Consider the following 18,670-nt stretch of genomic DNA (forward strand, 5'->3'; position numbering starts at 1 on the left):
CCAGGCTGGTGCACACAGAGGCCGGGGCACCAGCCTCACACATGAAGCACCAGCACAGCTACAGCAATGCAGCAAAAAAGACTTTAATTAAAATCTCTATTTTTGGGAAACAAGGTTCAGAGAATCCACCAACCAATGAAGCAGAGGAGCAGGATGTCCCAGGAATGTCCAGCTATTCTGAGACACAGTGTACAGACAGAGGTTAAAGAGAGAGCTGAGTGAAGCCCGGAGGCAGTGAGAGCAGATGGGGAAGGCTGAAGGAGAGGAGAGGGGTGGAGAGCGAAGATGGAGCAATCAGCAGGAAGATCTCTGCCTGGAGCACAGGAATACAGGCTGAAGCAGGGTGAGAGGGAGACCAAGAAGGATCTTTTCACATGAAAAGAGCTGAGGGTACTTTGCTACCACTACTGCCCTGCTCCTGCTTTACACCAGGGGTCGGACGGGATGCTTGGTGGGGTGGGGAATGTCCAGTGGGAGAGGAGAGGGAGCCTGGGCACCCCTAAGGGCTGCTGTAGTTATAGTAACTCTGTAAGACCTGGTCCCGCTCCACGGGGGACAGAACCCAGAGGCTGCACACGTGCTGCAGCCACCACGGGTAGAAAAGCTCCTGCAGCCTCCTGGCGCTGCCCTGGACGATGGCAAGCGCGGCGTCAGCAGCGGGGGAAGCGGCCAGGTGCACCCTGCCCCTGGAAGGAAACAGAGGGGGGCTCACAGCCACTCCCCCCTCAGCACAGCTTCACCCTGCAGGCTGAGGACCAGGACGTTCTGCACACTCCAGAGCTGGACACCCCCAAACCCCACCACGTACCCCAGAAGATGACTCTTCCCATCGGTTCTCCTGCTTGTTCAGACACTCAGCATCTCCAGCACAGCTGGGGTGCAGTGTTCGCACGCTCTGCAGGAGAGACACAGGCACACCCCCTCCCAGACTGCTCCATCCTCCTCCAGATACACACCTGGTGTTCTCCAAGGCCGTGTGGGTGTCGATCAGCCCCAGGATGCAGAGGGTGACAGAGATGTTTCTCTTCTGCATGGTGAGCTCGTGGCGCAGCGAGCTGAAGAACCCATCCAGCGCGAACTTGGTGGCAGAGTAAGAGGTGGTGAAAGGAGTGGGTATTCTCCCTGGGAAGGCAGAGAGTGGGAAACACCAGGGGAATGTCCCATGGACAGGGGATCAGGGCAAAGACAGCGGCTTCTCCATCCTGTATCAACCCCTGTTCTGCTCAGGTGAGTCTCCCTTGATTCCCAGCCACACACAGGCACTTAGACAACTGTCCCACCCTGTGTGAGCACATCCCACCCCACAGCTGGCTATGGGAGGACATTTAACTTCCACAGTGATCAGGCCATGTGCTGGTCCAGCTGCAGCTGTCCCCTTCCCCATCACATGTGCTGTGTCACACACCGGTGTGTCTGGCTGGGACACTTCCCTGACACCAAGGCACGTTGCCTCCCACAACAGGAATGAGCTTGGGTATGGTGATGCAGCTCCCTGAGGCTCTGTCCTGCCTTCCCATCCTGCACAGGAGATGCAGCTACTCAGTAGCCTGCTATTCAGGTTGGCCAGAAGGCCTCAGAGAGCAGGATGGTCCTAATGCAGTGTCAGAAGTGCTGGAGAGATGGGCCTGGCTGTGAGGGACAGAAGCCAAACAAGCAGATCTGGGCACATGGGGACTGAAGAGCAAAGTTCCAGGGGAATGCAAAGAGGTAACACCAGAGAGAAGGTCCTGCAGAGAGCGAGGAGCACACAGCCAGCCCCCATCCTGCCTGCTGCTGGGAAACACACAGCTTGAAATCGTGTTGAGGGGTTGAAGGACACAAACATGATGTGCTGGGAACCACTGTTTGCTCAAGGCCAGTGATTAGAGACACTGACCTGTGAGGGAAGAAACAACCACCAAAGCACCTTTATCCTTCTCCAGGATGGGCAGAGCTGCTGTTGCAAGTGCCACGTAACTGAAGAAATTCACCTGGAATGACAGGAGTAGGTGGGGAAGAAGCATGAGGAGCTGGAGGGAAGGTCAGCACGAGCCACAAAGCCAACAGAGTGACTACAGATGGAAAGGAGCATGGCTTGGATTCCCCTTTTTAAACATCAGTGAAAAGATGTGGGGCTGAGGACAAACATTCCATCCGTGAGACTGTCAGAGTCCAGAAAAACCCATTTCAGGGGCTGACTCCTCTCCAACTTGTAGGGAATTTCCTTCCTGTGATCCCCAGCTCCCTCCTCTCCAGCACACAGGCTCCTTCCAACATGAGACACAACTAATGCGACCTGCCTGACCTAAGAAATCCCAATCAAGAGAAGAGCTCTTCATCTCCAGGTCCCAAAGCCTGGTTCCCTGATGATGCTACAGGAAAGCTCCCAATCTGTGAGCAGAGCCCCCAAAGGCAAACACCATTTCCAACCACCTCCTGTGTTCTGCAATGCCACCTGCTTGCTGCAGGTCAGGAGGAATGGCTTGAGCCTGCCCTATAACCCTTCCCAAACCAGGTGTACGTTGCACAACCACCCATAAATACCCATTAATCCCATCAGCCCCAGGCTAATGGGAGATGAGGAGGGCAGAAGGAAGAAGCAAAGTTCTTCCCATTCTCCTGCTCACCTGTGTGAGCAAACAGCTGTTCAGTAGCAAAGCCTCCAACTTGGCTTAGAACATGGATAAAAGCTTCCTTCCTTCTCAGGTGTTGCCATAGACTTGAATTTGCCTTCTGAGCTCCCCAAAGCTGTCCCAGGAGCAGCAGAGTCACCCAGTCCCAGGTGAGCTCTCCCTGCTGGGGAACCTCACCTGCATGAGCCAGCGGGTGTATTCCACATCCCCAGCCCACATCTGGAAACGCGTCACGCCGATGTGGTTCAGCACCAGGTAATCCAGCCCCCCTGGGGACAGGAGAAGGAAAGGAGTCAAACAGAGGGGCCAGCCCCCCAGTGGGAACCTCAGAAACTCCAGCAGGAGAGCTCAGCCACCCAGCTGCTCCTCAGCAAGCCACAACGTGCTCTACCATGAAGATAAACGAGGTGTGTCCATGCAGGAGCAGCTCTGCCTGCTCCTCAGGGTAGGACGGGGAGGAAAGCCTGTGGTGATTCAGGGCAACACAGACTGGTACAGTTTACTGCCAGTGTTATTGGTCTGTAACAGACAACTGATGCTTCGTATGGGAATGTGTCTGTTCCTGGACGTGCTCCTGTGGGGTTTGGTCTGGGTGGTCCTGCTCTGGCACAGGGGGTTGGACTAGATGAGCTTTCCAGGTCCCTTCCAGCTCCTAATGTTCTGGGAGTCTGTGATCAGGGAGAAGGCTGATGATCACCCCCTCCTAACACACCCCAGGATGCTGCTGGCCTCCTTAGCCATGAGAACACAGCTGCACAAGACCTGCACAGCAGTGTGGAGCACGACACTGCTTGGGAACCACAGGCTCTGAAAGGTGACCAGGGCCTGGTGTGATTAAACCTTTCATGACAAAGGGAACAGGGAATGAACTGGGCTGAGCAGCAAAGTTCTCTCTCTCTCCTTGGTATCTCCTGTCTTTCTGCTTACCCAGCTTCTGGACAGCAAACTGAACCACCTTTTCAGGCTCTGAAGGGGAAGACATATCTGCAGGGATGTAAAATACCTTCTTTGCTCCAAGTGTCAGGCATTTCTCCACCACCTGGAAGAAGACCCCCCCCCAAATTAAACCATATGGAGTGTGTGGGGGGGGAAGAACACAAACAAGGGGACTGTAAGGTGAGTTTTTTCCCCATACTCCACTCACTGAGAGAAAGTCCAGGGCAAAAATGAACTTCCATTTTAAATCTACTGCTACGTGACCCACAGAGAGCTCATTTTGCACCCAGACTCGTTAACCAGCTGGTTAACTAGAGGTAACTCTTAGGCAGGAGGATGCAGATTCAATCTACCTTGGAAAAGGACCAAGAGTCACCCAAAACAGAGTCTTCTTCAGCAGAACTCTTCTGCAGTAGGGGTTATGTGTCCAAATCCCTGATGCCTTCCCTCGTAGAAGGACGTTCTTACCTTCTGCAGCACAGGTGCCCTCCTAGCAGTCACAACAAGCTCAGCACCAAGCCTGGCATAATGATACGCCATCTGCTCGCCAATCCCAGCACTGGCCCCAGTCAGGAGAACGCGGGCACCAGACAGGCTCTCTGATTTGTGGGAGGGAGAAGAGAGGAAAAGGGAGAGAAGAAAGTGAAGGGGGCAGCGGAGGAGCTGCCCTGACGGAGCTGCCCTGACCCACTGTCAGAGCTCCCGAGGGGGAAGGGGGTGTGAGTGCTCCGAAGCTTCGCTGTCTGGAGGAGGCGGGACTGGTGTGGAGGAGCCACGAAACCGGCAATACCGCCCAGTTCTTGCCAGAGCGAAACCCATACACCAGTCACCTCATCTTGGAAGAAGGAGCTATTTTTTCCCCTGTCGCCAGCCGCCCGGCCCCGGCTCGGCGCTGGGCTGGCTCACCGGGCTCCAGCCGGCAGCCCCCAGCCCCGCGCCGCTGACACGCGGCAGCCGGTTCCCTGCCGCATCCCGACAGCCCCCAGGTTCCCGGTTCGGTCCCAGCCCAGGAGGCTCCGTCTGACCCGGGCGGAACCGGAGCAGCCGCTCCCCCCCCCCCCCCCCCAGCGCTCCCCCAGCGCGGGTCACTCAGCTCCCGCCTCTTCCCTACAGAGCGAGATCCCGCGGCTGGATCGCTGAGTTCTGCTTTGTCTGGCGCTGCCCGGGGAGGGAGCATCGCCTTGGGACCACCGCCCGCAGAGCCCGGCAGCCCAGCCCCCCCCCGGTGCGTGTCCCGGTGGGACCCCCGAGCCTACCCGGGCGGAAGGAGTCTCTGCAGGACAGACCCAGGAGCGCGGCCAGCAGCGCGGCCAGGAGCCCCGAGGCACAGAGCGCCCTCCCAACCGGCTTCATGTCCCTGCAGGCTGCGGGGAGCAACGCGGAGCCTCCCCACGGGAACCAGCGGCAGCTCTGCCAGCAGGGGAGGGCGGCGAGGACACGGGCAGTGGGGTGAGGGGCTGCAGAGGGGAGGGGACAGGGAGGGCACAGACCGGGTTCTTGGGTGGCGATTCCCCGCCGGCAGCCGGTCCCCGCGCCGCACGGGCCCCGTCCCGCCGCACCCACCGCGCCCCGGGCAGGACGGGGCCTCGCCGCGGGCCCTGGGGCAGCGTCGGGCGAGACCCCGACCCGCTCCCCCGCGCGGGGCCGGACACCGGCCGGGCCGGGTACCCCCCCCGCCCCGCCCCATAAGGTGGGAACTCGGCTCGGCCGCCGCCCCCTCCCGCCCAGCACGGGGCGGGGCAGCCGGGGCGGCCGCGCTCCCGACAGCGGCTCCCGAAGGGCCGAGCGCGCCGCCGCCGCCGCCATGGCCGCCAGGCTCTTCCCCGTGGTCAGGTGAGCGGCTGCGCCGCGCGGGCAGCTCGGGGCTCCTCCCGCACCCCCCCCGCCTGCCCCGCACCCTCTTGGCCGCCGGGGCTCCACCGCGGCCCGGGCAGCGGGTTCCGCCTCTCCCCGCGCTCCCGGGCCTGTTTCCGCCCTTGGCCGCGCTGCGCCCTTGGCCGTGCCCGGCTCGGGCTCCGCTCGGCGCCTCGCGGGGTCTGCAGGGGCCGGGCCGGGCCCGGCGGGTTTTCCCGAGAACGGGTTGGGCAGAAGGACCGGGGGACGCGGCCCGGGGCCGGGTGTTGCCGGGGGAGCGGGGCCGGGCGCGGCTGGACGGGGCTCCGAGGGACCAGCGGCCCGTCCCCTGGCAGGAAACCCCGAGCGCCCCGGGACACGCGGGTTCATCTCCCCGTCCCGCTGCGTCCGTCCTGTGGCTGCCGGGCCGCTGGCTCTGTGGAGTTGGGGTTGCTGTGAGGGGAAACAGCTCCTCGGGCCTCGGTTCGGGCGGAGGCAGCCCCCGGGGGCTCCCTGTCCCTACCGAGCGAGCAGATCAAGGCGAAAAGCTCCCTCTGCCCGGTTGCCCGGCGGTCACTGCGGGGCTGGTGCTCGCCCACCGTGCCGAGTGGGGACTTCACAACCCAGGAACCGGCAGTAACGGGTGTTAATTGGACTGTCAGGAACTTAACGAGGCAGCAAGAGCCACAGCGTTACCCCGCTGAGAAAGCCTCTAGTTCCTTCCATCGTTATCCCCCCGTGCTGGTGATTCTCAGGCTTCAACAAGCGGCTCCTGTGCTGAGGTGTTTGATACTTGAGCGTTTTCCCTTGGAAGCTGCCCCTGGTGAGACGCGGACGGGTCTGGTGCCAAGGGGCTGCCACACAAGGGCTGCTCCAGGAAGGCAGCTAGGTGGTTTTTCCTGCTGCTTGTAATCTCTGTGTCAATATCCTCCTTCTGGCAGCCACAGCCCCCTGAGAGACACGTTTCAGATCCATAAAGTGACTGATGCCTTTGGTTCCCTCAGGTTTGTCATCAAAGGAGGCCTGGCTGGAGCTGCTGTGTACGTGGCCTATGATCAGGGGCTGCTGGGCAGTGGCACACAGGGTGCAGAAGCCCTCAGAAAGGCTCAGGCAGCGCTGCCTCCAGCCGTCCAAGAGTGGACGAGTTACCTAGGCTGGGAGGTAAGGACTGGGCAGGTAAACGAGCACGTCCTCTGAAGGAGGAGAACAGGACACTGGGGTGATGTTCTGGTACTGGTGATGCTGGCAGGAGTTTTGCTGATGAAACTGGATTTCACATCGAGAATATTTGGAGGATTGAAATGGAAGGAGGATAAAATTCAGGGGAGAAACCTTACCCACAGGTGTTACTTCAAAGGAGAAGGGGCAACTATCCTGTGCAGAGTGAAGGGGGGGATCTCAGGAGTGCCCTGGGAGATACTTTGCTACGTAGTGCTACTCCTCAGCTTCTTTTGAAGGATCCCATCTGCTCTGAAAAAAGTAATGGAAAGATTCTCCTCCCAGTTTGTCAGGGTGAATTGAAATTGCCTGAGGAGACCCTTTTCTTTGAGTAATTCTGGGTTTTTAAAGTGCTCAGATCAGGAGAAGCCTTTGCTGGAGTTTGAGAAGCACTTTTCATGTTAGGGACTGTGCTGAACTAGGAGGTATCTGTAAGGAGACAGCCATGGAGAGAATTTGTTCTTCAGGAGCACCCAAATGAGAAGTACTACCTTCTGCCTCTACTTTATACAGGGGAAAAGAGCCAAGTCCAGGCTTTAAGCTTCATGTCTGATCCCTTTTGAGACTTAGGGAGACTTGGCACCTAAGTATCTTTGAGATCTGAAGTCAAGAGGCTTCTCCAAGGTGATGTGAATCCTGTTGTAAGTAAAGCCCTGCAGTGCTGATGTTTTCTCTCTCTCTTTCTAGCTCCCACCCACTCCAAAAATTGACTTTTCCCCCTCTGACTCCTGGAATAAAGGTAAAGTAACTTCTCACCAAACGGAAAGGAGCAAGGGGCTGGGTGATGTGCCACACACCAGCTCTGTTTCAGTACTGTCCTCCTGAATTGAATGATGCTGAAGGAGGTGACAGATACTAGTCTGATGGAAGGAGTATTGTGACTGGGACTGAGGAAGTGTATTCTGCTCTAGGTGTTCCCTACTCCACTCAGTGAATTTGAACTTGATTTCTTCTTGTTCCAACTGTGAAATAAGGAGGATGAGACGTGTCCATAAACCTGGCAGCCTTTTCTAATCAGGGGAGCTGGAGTTTCTTTTACCAACAGGCTTGCTCTCCACCTGTGCCCAAGGCAGGCGTGCCAGCACTACCCTGGAGTCCAAGGTTCAATGCCTCAGTGAAGTGCCTGTGGGATTTAGTCTGGGTGGTGCTCCTCTGATAGGGGGTTGGACTGGATGAGCTTTGGAGGTCCCTTCCAGCTCCTGACATTCTGTGATTCTGTGAAGTGTTTGGAGAGGCCTCTGGCTCCACAATAAATAGATAAGAGTTTCCACACCAGTAAGCTGATCAGCACTGGTGGTGATGAGAGAAACTAGAGCATAAAAATAAAGGACTGAAAGTGGAACCTTTGGTTAAAGAGTGAAGTTTATCAACTCTTCAGATGCTGGTCTGTCTGACTCAGCATCTGCCTTTTCAGGAGGGATCACAGAATCAGAGAATGTGTGAGGGTGGAAGGGACCTTCAAAGCCCATCCAGTCCCACCCTGCAGTGAGCAGGGACATCTTCACTGGAGCAGGTTCTAAGAGCCCCATCAGAGCTCCCCTGTTTCAGTTTAAACCCATTACCCCTTGTCCTATTGCCACGTGCAATGAGCACCAGTGTTCCTGTTGTTGTTAGAATTGTGAAGCTCTTGTTTGAAGCCCAGAACATGTTACAAACCCCTAGTAAGTTAATCTGTAGTTTTTACAGTGCAGCAGAGAAATAAAACTTCATGTAATTGTGGGGAAACACAGTCTGCAGACTGTGGGACATGTCCAACAGCATCCACAGAGCCTGTGGCAAGTCCAGAAATAAACCAGAGCTGGGCTTAGTCCTGTGTTTCACTGGTGGGATTACCTGTCCCTTGTGCCAGGGTGGGAACTTCTCTGTGCCACTAATGCTGCTGAGACAGTTAAGCTGCACTTGAACCAAGGCTCATGGGGCTGTGGGGTGTTTGGAAGCTGCTGAGGTAGAGCTGGATGTTTCTCTCTGTGTTTGAAACAGTGCTGGGGTAACAGCCTGGGATAACTCTTCTCTGCTTGCCTTGCAGGAGTGCAGACAGTCATGTCTGCCCTGTCTGTAGCTCCCACCAGGGCCTGTGAATACACTGCAGAAGGCTGGAAGTATGTGAAGGATCTTGTCAAATGAGCCTGTTCCTCATGGTTCGTGATTCTCTCCATCCTCTTCTTGTCTTTGGGCTGATGCATCCTCTGGAGGGCAGCTTGGCCGTGCAAGGGCTACAATAAAAAGACTGTGGAACTTCCCTGTTGTATTTGGGTTGGTTTCAGTGTTACAGGCTGAGAACTGCTTTCTGTCTGAGCAGGGCCCAGGGATGGATCAGCTGTAATGAAGCAGTGACCATATGCTGAGGTAACCCCCCGTTCTAAAGCTGCCAGGCTTGCTGACTGAACAGATTACTCTGAAATGGGATTATCTTGAAGGTGAATGCCAGCTAGTTAAAAGCCAGAGAGTGAAATCAGAAGCATCCTAGGTAACAGCAAGAGATGTCATTGGGAGACAAAGCACTTGGCTCCATGTTGTCTGGGGAAGGATTTCTGCTGTCAGGCAGAGCCCCTTCTTGATGTGAAAGCTGCTTCCCAGTGCTCTGTGCCCTGTCACACAGCTGGGACGCTGCAGCACTGTGGATGACAGGGTGTGTTAGAAGGGAGTTACAAGGTGGTGATGCTGTCAAGCTGTAGGAGACTCAACAGCCTGTCAAGCTGTGGGCAGTGTGGGTGTTCGTGGTGCAGCAGCTTCAACAGCAGAATCACAGAACAGTTCTGCAGGCAGCATCCCACCCACACCTTGGGTGCAGTCAGGGACCAGCCACCCTGACAGACTGATCATAGAACCACGGGCAGTTTGGGCTGGAAGGGACCTTAGAGACCAAGTCCCACCCCCACCATGGGCAGGGACACCTCTCACCAACCAGCCCAGCTCAAGGCCCCATCCAACCTGGCCTTGAACACCCCCAGGGAGCCACCGCTCCCCTGGGCACCCTGTGCCAGAGCCTCACCGCCCTCAGAGGGAAACATTTCTTCCTAATTCAATCTAACTCTACCCCCTCCCAATCTAAAACCATCCCTCCTCATCCTGTTACTCCCAGCCCTTCCAAGAAGTCCCTCCCCAGCCAAGCTACGAACAAATACATGAACATGGAGTAAAACTGGAGCTGGCCTCTGAGTAACTCCACAGTCTCCACAGATCTCTTTTAATTCCCCTATTTTTTTTAGTGCCCAGACACTTCAAGCTGTTTTCTTACCAGGCTTTCTCCTAGTTTTTGTATGAATAAACCCAGGAATGTGATTGGCAGCATTTCTCCCACGCTGCTCCCCAGGCAGTGTCACACTGTCCCAGTCTCTCCCAGTGCCAGTGTGGGCTGGCAGAGCGACACAGGAACGAACTCAGGGGCAGGTGGGGAGAGCAGTGAGTGCTGCCTCAGCTTGGGGACCAGGGTTAAAGCACGAGCAGGAGGGAGGATTTGCAGGGCTTTGTTTCCCTTTTTGAACAAGTGGCTGTGCACCTGAGTGCCAGGAGATTTCAGAGGATTTGGCTGAGGCAGAAATAACTTCAAAAAGCGCTTAAACTAATCCCTGGGGCTGGAGCCATCAGTGGCTCTTTAACCTGATGGTCTGGGGTAAATCCCGCTGTGCCACACGCTGGGAGTGCAGCACCTGAGGAAGGACTGCTCCACATGCACCCTGTTAGGTATTTTTCTTTACATTCCTGCCTCAAAAAGAGAAATAATACAGATGGGAAGGACTTTTTCATTTGACCCAGTATGTCTCTTCTCCTCTATGACCTCCTGAGGGCGATGTGTGCTTCCAATACCAGCCTGATCCTTTCACAGACTGTGGTGCATTGAAGGGCACATGCTCTGGTGGTGGTGGGTCACAGACAACTTTAATAACAACTGAGCAAACGTTTCTCCCCTCTAGATGGCTGGCAGCAGCCTGGAGTCAGGGTTCTATACAAAAGGTTGTCCCACCCTGGGGAACTGCTGTGTGGGAGTCTCTGTCTGAGGCAGAGGCAGCCAAGGGGTGATGGGTCCTGGCTGGGCTGTGGCTGGGGGGCTTTGGGGCTGGTTTCTGTGGCTGTGAGGCAAAGGCAGCCCTGGAGCCCAGTGCCCTGAGACCCGGGGAAGGGCCCCGTTGTCTTGAGGCTCTGGGGGCTGTGGGGACCCAGCCCCGTCCCTGCTGGGGGGGTGCTGGTGGTAAGATGAAGGCGTTGCAGCCCCTGTCGTGTGTGTCCACCCATCTCCTTGGACATGGAGATCTGGCACTGCCAGGGGTGTCTGGGTAGCAGAGGAGCAGAGGGGTCTCTGTGAGCAGCGTGCGGCGGGGGCAGCAGGGGATGACACCTGCCATGGACTGGAGGCCAAAGTCTGCTGTTAGCTGAACAGATCAGGCTCTGGTAGGGAGGCACCTCTGGCTGGGAGCCCTTCTGCTGTGTGACAGGCAGCAGGGCCCGAGGCTGGGGCAGGAAGGCAGCTGTGCTGCTGAAAACACCCCGGTTCATCGCAGCCGCCTGCGGACGCCGCGGGAAGGGTCCCCTCCAGCCTATCGGTAGGAGTTCGCCTTGTGCTTAGGCAGGAAGGTGAAGCTGGGAGGGACAGGGCCCAGCAGCAGCTCACTGCAAAAACAAAAGAACCAAGCCAAAATGAACCTGAGGGGTACAACTGAGGCACCAGGGCGGTGTGCGTCCCCTGGCTCTGCAGCGATGCTGTCTGCAGCTGGAGGTGTCTAAGCAAGCCCTCCCCCTCCCCAGAATGGAGGGCTGCTGCACAAACACACCTCCAGTGCTGAGCTCTAACAGACCCACAGTACTGGGGGGATGCAGCCTGCAGGTAAAGGCAACGCTGCCCTGGCTGGGGAGTCCCTGAATCGATGCTGAGCCGGGTTCCTAAGGTTGGTGACCTGAATACCAGCCTCACTGCTGGCACTGATACAGCCAGAAGTTCCTCCCTGCTCTCACTGTGGTTGTGCAGAGCTTTCTCACCTTATTTTAATCCAATCATCCACGTTTTGGCTTGCCATCAGCGTCTCCAGGTAGTCTCGCCCCACGTAGTACGGCGGCCGCTCGTTGATCTTCTGAGGTAGGTGTTCTAACAAGCCAACTGGGATATACCTGCAATGACAAGCAGCAGCATCACGTGCTGCTCTTCAGTGGTACAGGCTCACTGCAGCCAAGAGCCTCACAGCTCAGGAGGGCTACCTGCAGAGGAACGAGAGCCACTCCAGCAGGAACTTCCTGGTCTTCTCCACTCCCTGAGTATCCGACCCCCAGTGCTCGAGGCCGTAGTTGGTGAAGTCTCTGAGGATATCAAATCTCTCACTGGAGGAGATATCCCAGTGTCTCTGCTCCTTAATTTCAGTGAAAAGCCACGGTTTGATGAGTGCCCCTCTGCAGCCAGAATAAACAAAGGTGCATCGTTACTCCCGTGAGCAGTGATGCCCTGTGATGCTTCTCAAGATACAAACTACTTCAAGTGACTTGCCAGCACTTATTTGCCAGCCAACTCTTCTTCGTTGATTCTTCCATTTCAGCAGCATGGATGAAACCTGATTTGTACCAGTTTTCAAAGAGTATTTTCACCAAGAGCAACCTCCTGATGTTTTGAGTTTGTTCAGGTTATTTTTAATGCCTTTCTGACTCTTTCAGCAATGGACCCCAGGAGCAAAGGGGAAAGGAAACACCAGCACTTGCCTTGCAATCATAATTCCTGAGACACCCATCTGCATGGCCCTGTTAGCGTCCTCGTATGACAGGATGTCACCATTTCCTGTCCAGAAGGAAGGGAGAAGCAAGAGGTCAAAGTGATACACAAGGACAAGTCAACATGAGTTAACACAGACATGGGAGAAAATTAAAAAAGGACACAAGGTCCCAGAACCAGCCCCAAAGAGGCTCTGGGGTGCATCTGGAGCCTCCCAGGGATGTTTCCCGTTGACATTCCCCTTACAAGGAAAAGGTGAGCCTTCTCCTCTCCTCCACTGCCAGCTCCTACCCCGAAGGTTAAGCTGGGCCTGTCTGTGCCACGATGCCCATGGCAGAAAGCACCTGCTAAAACCATGTGCTTCGTGTCCTGCTTGTCCCTTCTCCTCCCACAGTGATCTGGGCTGCACAAGAGCTGCTGGGAACTCACTGCCTCGTGTCATCATCATCAGGAGGGATACCCCAACCTCTTCCCCAGGCTGAACATCCTCAGGACCCTGACTTTTTCAGGTTTTTAAAGAGAATTTCCAATCAAACAGGCAGCATTTTCAGCCCACAGGACAAACCAGAAGAAACACCTACCGAAAAGAGGCATGGGGCTCGCTATCCTAGCACACTCCGCTATGTAGCCCCAGTCAGCGCTCCTCGTGTACCGCTGCTCCCTGGACCGGCCGTGAAGCTGGGGGGAAAAGCCGTGGTGAGTCCTCAGCAGACACCCGGGGAGGGCAGGCTGGAGGGGGATGCTGGAGGAAGGTGCATCAGCGAAGGCACCCACACCAGGCTGGGGTAAAGGAACATCTGGGGAATGCTCTCTGCGTCTGAGTGTTTCTCAGAGGACACCAGAAGGATGGACACAGCTGGTCAAGGGTGTTTAAAGAGCTGCCCAGCTGTGGGGAAGGGTAAGGTGAGCCCCACACCCTGCTCCAGGCTAACACAGAGTTGCCCAGGCGCTGGCCAGCAGCGTCACACCACAAGGAGCAGCCCCCGTACCGTGACCATGGCTGCTCCCCACTCCCGGATCCGGGGGATTATTTTATGAGCCAGGTTAATCTTCTCCTGCACTCCTGTGCGTATCTTCACCGTCAGCGGGACATCCAGCACCTGCAGGGACAGGACAGTGAGGCCAGGCTGAGGCAGGGCTCGGCCCCATCAGCTCACCTCCCCGCTGCCAGCGCTGCCTCACCCAATTCATCCCTCGGACAATCTGTTCGAACTTGCTGGAGCGAGTCATCAGGGCACAGCCCCCTCCCTGCGAGACAGAGGAGTGGCACAGTCAAGGCTTTCTGCCCCCTTGCCTAGTGAAGAGGCTCCTTGGAGATGCTCAAGAGCACAGCCCTCTACTCAGGGAATGCAGGTAAGACCTGGAGCACCTCAGGACCTGGAGCAAGGGGACTCTGCAAGAAAAATAACCCTGCAGCCCTTTCCTCTCCCAACTTCTCCCTGTTGCCAGGTGAGACAGCTAACCAGTCCCTGCTCTTCCAACAGTTTATTGGCCTTCTTGCAGAAATCCAGTGCCCAGAAATGAACTGGGAGCTCTGGATCAGACTGGGAGGAATGGATCAGGTGGCAGGAGATGAGGCAAAAGACAAGAGTCTGTTGGAGGACACAAAACGTGCTGTGGGACATCTTCTTACCTTCTTGTAGACCAGGTCGATGGGACAGCCAACATTGATGTCAACAAAGTCCACTTCAATTGTCTGGTTCAGGAGCTCTGCACATTTGGTCATGGTGTCTGGAAACGCTCCCTCCAGCTGCCAAGGGGGGACAATTGGCATCAGTGTAAGCAGCAGCCTTTCTCCTCAGAAGTGAGTTGTCTTTTGCTTGGTTAAGATGACAGCACTTGCCTGCACCCCAAAAATATCTTCGGTATGATGCCGTTTGAGGAGAGCCCACTCGGAGGACTGGCCCTGCAGCAGGTTTGTGCACACAGCCATCTCCCCACAGGTGACATCTGCCCCGAAGCGCTTGCATATCCTCCGGAAGGGCAGGTTACCACACTGCAAGACACAGCAGAGATGCTCTGCCCCAGCTGCTCTGTGCAACGTTTGGCAGGAGGAGAGAATTCTCTACGTACCGTGGTCAGTGGAGCCAAGTAGAGCTTGCCTTGGATTTCCAGCTGGAAAACAAGGGCAGAGCAGCATGTTAGCACAGCACCAGCAGGCCCAGTTAGTGGTTTTATCCTTTGCCTTGGGTAAAACTCAGCAGCAAACCCAGGAACCTCAACTCTTGTAAGAGAATGTATCATTTGGATGAAAGAACCAGGAACCTGAACCACTCTATCTGTTCTCAGTGCTTAGCCTGGAGAAGACTCAAAGCAGTTGCAGCTACAGCAGGGTGCAAGACTGGCTAGCAGATGCACGGGTGGAGTGACTAGGAGGAGAGGAAGGAGGCAATGGTCCCTTCCCAGGGCAATACCATGCAGAACACAAACCAACCATCCCAGCCTTGGCTCTCCTTGCAGATCACTCCCACCCTCGCTACCAGCTCCGCCCTGGCTCTCCTCTCACAAGGGGCTGCAGCTTCTCTTTGTTCTCACCCCTCCAAGGACGACACCACAGCCCCCAGAGCTCACCTTCCCGCAGCCCTCCCCTCCTGACAGCACCGTGGTCCCCGGGCAGCTCCTCTGCCTGTCTCCCCCAGCTAAGAGGTCTCTTCTGTCTTCCCCAGCACAGTGTCAGCCACTTGACAGGTACACGAGATGGCAGCACTTGGCCAAACTCTGACTCTCACCTTCTTCTTCTCACACGCCCGCAGCTTTATCACGTCTTCGTCTGTCACTGGGCCCCCTGTTGTGATGGGGCTGGGACGCTCTAAGGCATCTGCTTTGGGATCTTCTCCCTGCTCCGCAGGCACAGGACATTCGGGACCGTCTCCCAGGCCCTCCTGGGGCGTCGTGCAGTTGGACTTCTCTTGCTCCTCTGCAGAGCACCCTGTGGCTTTGCAGCCCTTCCCAGCGTCGCCGCGGGGCTTGGCCAGGCCGCAGAGGTACTCCTCGGCCCTGCTGAAGCTGAACGTCCTCTTGCGCAGCTGGTGCTGGAGGTCCTTGGGCAGGCTGTTCCTCACCACCCACCTGCCCTCCCACTGCCTGGCTAAGTCGGCGTTGACGACGTTGTGGTGTCCGTCCCCCAGGTGGGCCCGGGCGAAGCGGCACGTGACGCCGTACGGGCACTTGCCAAAGGTCTCGAAGAGCACGCAGCTGGGGCCCAGGTCGGCGGGCTTCGTGGCCATGTACTCGCCCACGTCGTGGAGGAAGCGGCACCGCGAGCCGAAGGGGCACCTCTCTGCACACCCCTGGGAAGAGCAGAGAGGAGGCTGACCCCTCCCCCGCCAGCCCGGGCAGCCTGCACCGTGCAGCACGCGGGCTGAGCGTGGCTCTGGCCCGGCTCAGGGCGGTGCTGGGCACCCACCACTGCCCGGGGCACGGCGGCTGCCTGTGATCCACCGGCAGGCAGCTCCCTGCAGCCCCAAACCCAGCTGAGGGGCTGTTGTGGCAGCTTCAGGGAAGCTGATGCTCTACACCCCGCCCAGCTCACCCCACCTCACCCTGTCCCAGCCAGAGCCAGAGGCTGGTTTCCAGCAGGGCTCCCGCTACGCTGCCCGTGCTGGGACAGCCCTGGCAGGGCTCTGATCTTCAAGGTGCCTTTCCAGGCAGCCCCGGAGCAGGGTGAGCCCAGCGGGGTCCCAAACCCCCAGCCCCGAGCAGCGGGCAGCAGGGTCCCCGCACCACACCTGTGTCACCGACGGGCACAGCCTGAGCCGCTCGCAGTGCTTGGGCTTCATGCAGGGCCTGCTCTTGTTCTGGCCCCGGGCCCGCCTCCGCTCCAGCGGCTCCCTCTGCTCCGCTCCAGCCGCCTCTCCGTTCTCCCCAGCATCACCGCTGTCCCCCGCCCGCACCCGCTTGGCGGGGGGCTCACTCTGGCAGCTGCTGGCCTCCTCCTCCTCCTCCTCCTTCTTCCTCTCCACCTCCTCCTCCTCCTGCTGGCCGCCGGGCTCGCCCCTGGCCCGCAGGTAGGCGTGGAACTGCTCCTTGGAGGCGAGGAACCTGCGGGGCCCGCCCGAGTGAGCACAGCGAGGGGGCCGCGGGACAGGGCGGGGGGCGGGGGCCGGTGGATGGCAGGGCCGGGCACCTACCGGGGGCGGGGGGCGGCTGCGGAGGGGCCGGGCAGGGACCGGGGGGTAGGGAGGGGCTGGGCAGGGACCGAGGGGGGTTACGGAGGGGCCGGGCCGAGGCGGGGCAGCCCCGAGCCCGCACTCACCGGGCGCGGACCGGCGCCACTCCCGCCGCCGCCGCCATGCTGCCGCACGTGGTGATGACGCGGAGGCGCCGCCAGACCACGTGACGGCGCGCGCGAGGCCGGCGGGACGGGTATAAAAGGGCCGGCAGAGGCGCGACTGCCTCACAGCGGCGGGCGGGAGGGTGGGAGGTGGAGGGGCTGCCGCGCTCCTGGCGCTCGGCCCTGTGTAGGGCTCCGCGCTGCCGAGGGCTCTCTGCCGGGCTGCGGAAGGCCCTGGGCCCGTCCGGCCCTGCTGCTGCTGCTCGGGTAGGAGGCGACACGGCCTGTGTGGTGAGGGAGCTCCTCAGGAGGTGGACTCGGCCGGGTCAGGCTGTGGTTGGGCTCCGCGGGCCCGGAGCCCCGGCGGTTCTGTGGAGGGCCCGGCCGCGGGGCCGGCGGCATCGCAGCTGCCCGAGCGGGGAGGGGTGGCCGGCGCGCAGCCCGTGTGCCGGGAGAGGTGTCCTCCCCTCTGTGGCTCTCCAGGAATCCCCTCCCGCGGCTCAGCTCCTCCCAGGGTTGGGATTCACAGGGCTGAGCCTGGGCTGGTGTCCCGGGCCGGGCTCTGGAGCTGGGCTGGGCCTGGCTTGAGGGCTGGGAACGAGCCAGTTGTGGTTTCAGAGCATTTCAGAGCTCATCAGCCTCTCCCCAGCTGTCCCTGGCTGGAGCTCTGCAGGGCACTCGCTGTGGGGGTTCAGGTGCCTCTGGGCTGTGTTTTTAAGCTCTAGATGCAGGTTGCTTGGTGCTCATCCTGAACAGGGGATGGGCTGTGAGTCTCCCTGGAGCTGTCTCAGGGGCTGGGTTTTGTTGGGGCAGCTCTGGCAATGGGGTTTCCCTTTTGGGAGCGTTTTCAAGCCTATCCCAGCTGAGGTGCCAGAGGGCTTTGCCTTTCCAGGCTGATGGGCTGGAGGTCTGTGCTCACACTGAAGTGTCTGTCCTGCTGGTGCAGGGCGAGGGCTGGTGATGTCAGACTGGCTGGAGCACAATGCCTGCCCTTGCCTCTGGTCCACAGGTGGAAGTTCAGGCTGAAAGGCAAACTGATGTCTCAGGTGTGAGGTGTTTGGTGTGAGGTGGCAGATGTTGACCTCTCCTTCTACCTCTGTAGCTACTACACCTTGCCCACGTGTTTGGGACACTCACTGGGGCACAACTTGGGATGCAAAGAGCTGCTTGTGGTCCTCTGAGCATCAGGCAAGAAAGATCCTGTGGTGAGGGGGCTCCACGTCTTGTGGGGTGATGTGTTCAGAACTCTGGATGGGGTTTCCTTTCCAGCTCAGGCTCCTTCCCTTGGAGTTGTGCTCGTCACCTGCACAGCCTTGCTGTTTGACTCATGCTTGGCCTGGCCTGCTGAGAGGGTGAGAAATAGCTGTGAAGGCCAAATGAAGAAAGTCTCATGCTCCTTCTTTCCTGTTCCCCACCCTGTACTGACCTAGAGGCCTTTGCCAGGCCTTTTGATCCAAAGAGGAAAAAAAAATGGCCTCTTTGTTTCCATGAGCCCAGGAAAACAGACTGGAGTGAGGTTTCAGCCCTGTAACACGGGTCCCAACACGAGGAGGCAGAGGGTAACTCGTGCTTCTTGCCTTTGGGGATGCCAGGAGCTGGTGGAGAGCAGCTGTACTTGGGGTGTGGGGGAATTAACCCCAGGGTGAGTCTGTGGGCACAGGAGTTGCTGTGCACATGGGACAGGGGGAAGATTGCACGTGGGGCTTGGAGTTCACTGTTTTCCTGTTTTCTGTTGCCTTAGTGCAGAGCTCTCCAGATGCTCAGTCAGAAGAGTCTTTTGGGAGGAACTGGGAGTCTTTTGCCTCTGCCAAGGGTGGGCAGGTTGCACGCTCGAGCCAGGCTGCTGTGAGAAGAGCTTTGGGCTGATTGGGTATTAATTAGTTTTGGAGTGAAATATGAGGAATGCAAAATACTATTTTAAGCTCCAGCTTGGCTGAGGGAAGGAAGGAAGGAAGGAAATGAGGCCCTGGGGATGAATGAAATGATTTCACTGTTTTTGTGGGGCAATAAGCCTGCAGTCAGAGTGCTTTTGACTCGCTGTGCTCAGCTGAGGTCACAGACTTCTGCAGCTAATCCCTTCCCAGGGCACTGGCTCGGTGGTTTTAT

General features: G+C 57.9%; 3 protein-coding genes across 3 annotated transcripts; 1 reads left to right on the forward strand and 2 right to left on the reverse strand.

Annotated features, from left to right (window-relative positions):
• Positions 1-499: 499 nt before the first annotated feature.
• On the reverse strand, positions 500-5,354 carry HSD11B1L (hydroxysteroid 11-beta dehydrogenase 1 like; the record flags this gene model as incomplete). The annotated part of the gene is made up of 8 exons (XM_084276161.1): positions 500-686; positions 957-1,118; positions 1,873-1,970; positions 2,790-2,881; positions 3,540-3,651; positions 4,017-4,147; positions 4,805-4,912; positions 5,039-5,354. 8 exons carry the CDS (start codon positions 5,352-5,354, stop codon positions 500-502), a joined length of 1,206 nt encoding a protein of 401 aa, XP_084132287.1.
• MICOS13 (mitochondrial contact site and cristae organizing system subunit 13) lies at positions 5,285-8,838 on the forward strand. The gene is made up of 4 exons (XM_084276295.1): positions 5,285-5,381; positions 6,386-6,542; positions 7,287-7,338; positions 8,626-8,838. The coding sequence occupies exons 1-4, from the start codon at positions 5,353-5,355 to the stop codon at positions 8,721-8,723; spliced, it is 336 nt and encodes a 111-aa protein (XP_084132421.1). The 5' UTR covers positions 5,285-5,352; the 3' UTR covers positions 8,724-8,838.
• Positions 8,839-10,465: 1,627 nt separating this feature from the next.
• Positions 10,466-16,584, reverse strand: DUS3L (dihydrouridine synthase 3 like; the record flags this gene model as incomplete). The annotated part of the gene is made up of 13 exons (XM_084276335.1): positions 10,466-11,207; positions 11,574-11,702; positions 11,790-11,978; positions 12,282-12,357; positions 12,873-12,969; positions 13,281-13,391; positions 13,474-13,539; positions 13,925-14,041; positions 14,135-14,287; positions 14,365-14,406; positions 15,021-15,581; positions 16,020-16,332; positions 16,547-16,584. The coding sequence occupies 13 exons, from the start codon at positions 16,582-16,584 to the stop codon at positions 11,135-11,137; spliced, it is 1,965 nt and encodes a 654-aa protein (XP_084132461.1). The 3' UTR covers positions 10,466-11,134.
• Positions 16,585-18,670: the final 2,086 nt, after the last annotated feature.

This window comes from Gallinula chloropus (genome assembly GCF_964237585.1).
Source record: "Gallinula chloropus genome assembly, chromosome: 28".
Taxonomy (NCBI): Eukaryota; Metazoa; Chordata; class Aves; order Gruiformes; family Rallidae; genus Gallinula; species Gallinula chloropus.

Coding starts and splice junctions, on each gene's coding strand:
- MICOS13 (XM_084276295.1), top strand. CDS start 5,353: ATGGCCGCCAGGCTCTTCCCCGTGGTCAG. Junction 5,382..6,385: donor AGGCTCTTCCCCGTGGTCAG/GTGAGCGGCTGC, acceptor TGGTTCCCTCAG/GTTTGTCATCAAAGGAGGCC. Junction 6,543..7,286: donor CGAGTTACCTAGGCTGGGAG/GTAAGGACTGGG, acceptor CTCTCTTTCTAG/CTCCCACCCACTCCAAAAAT.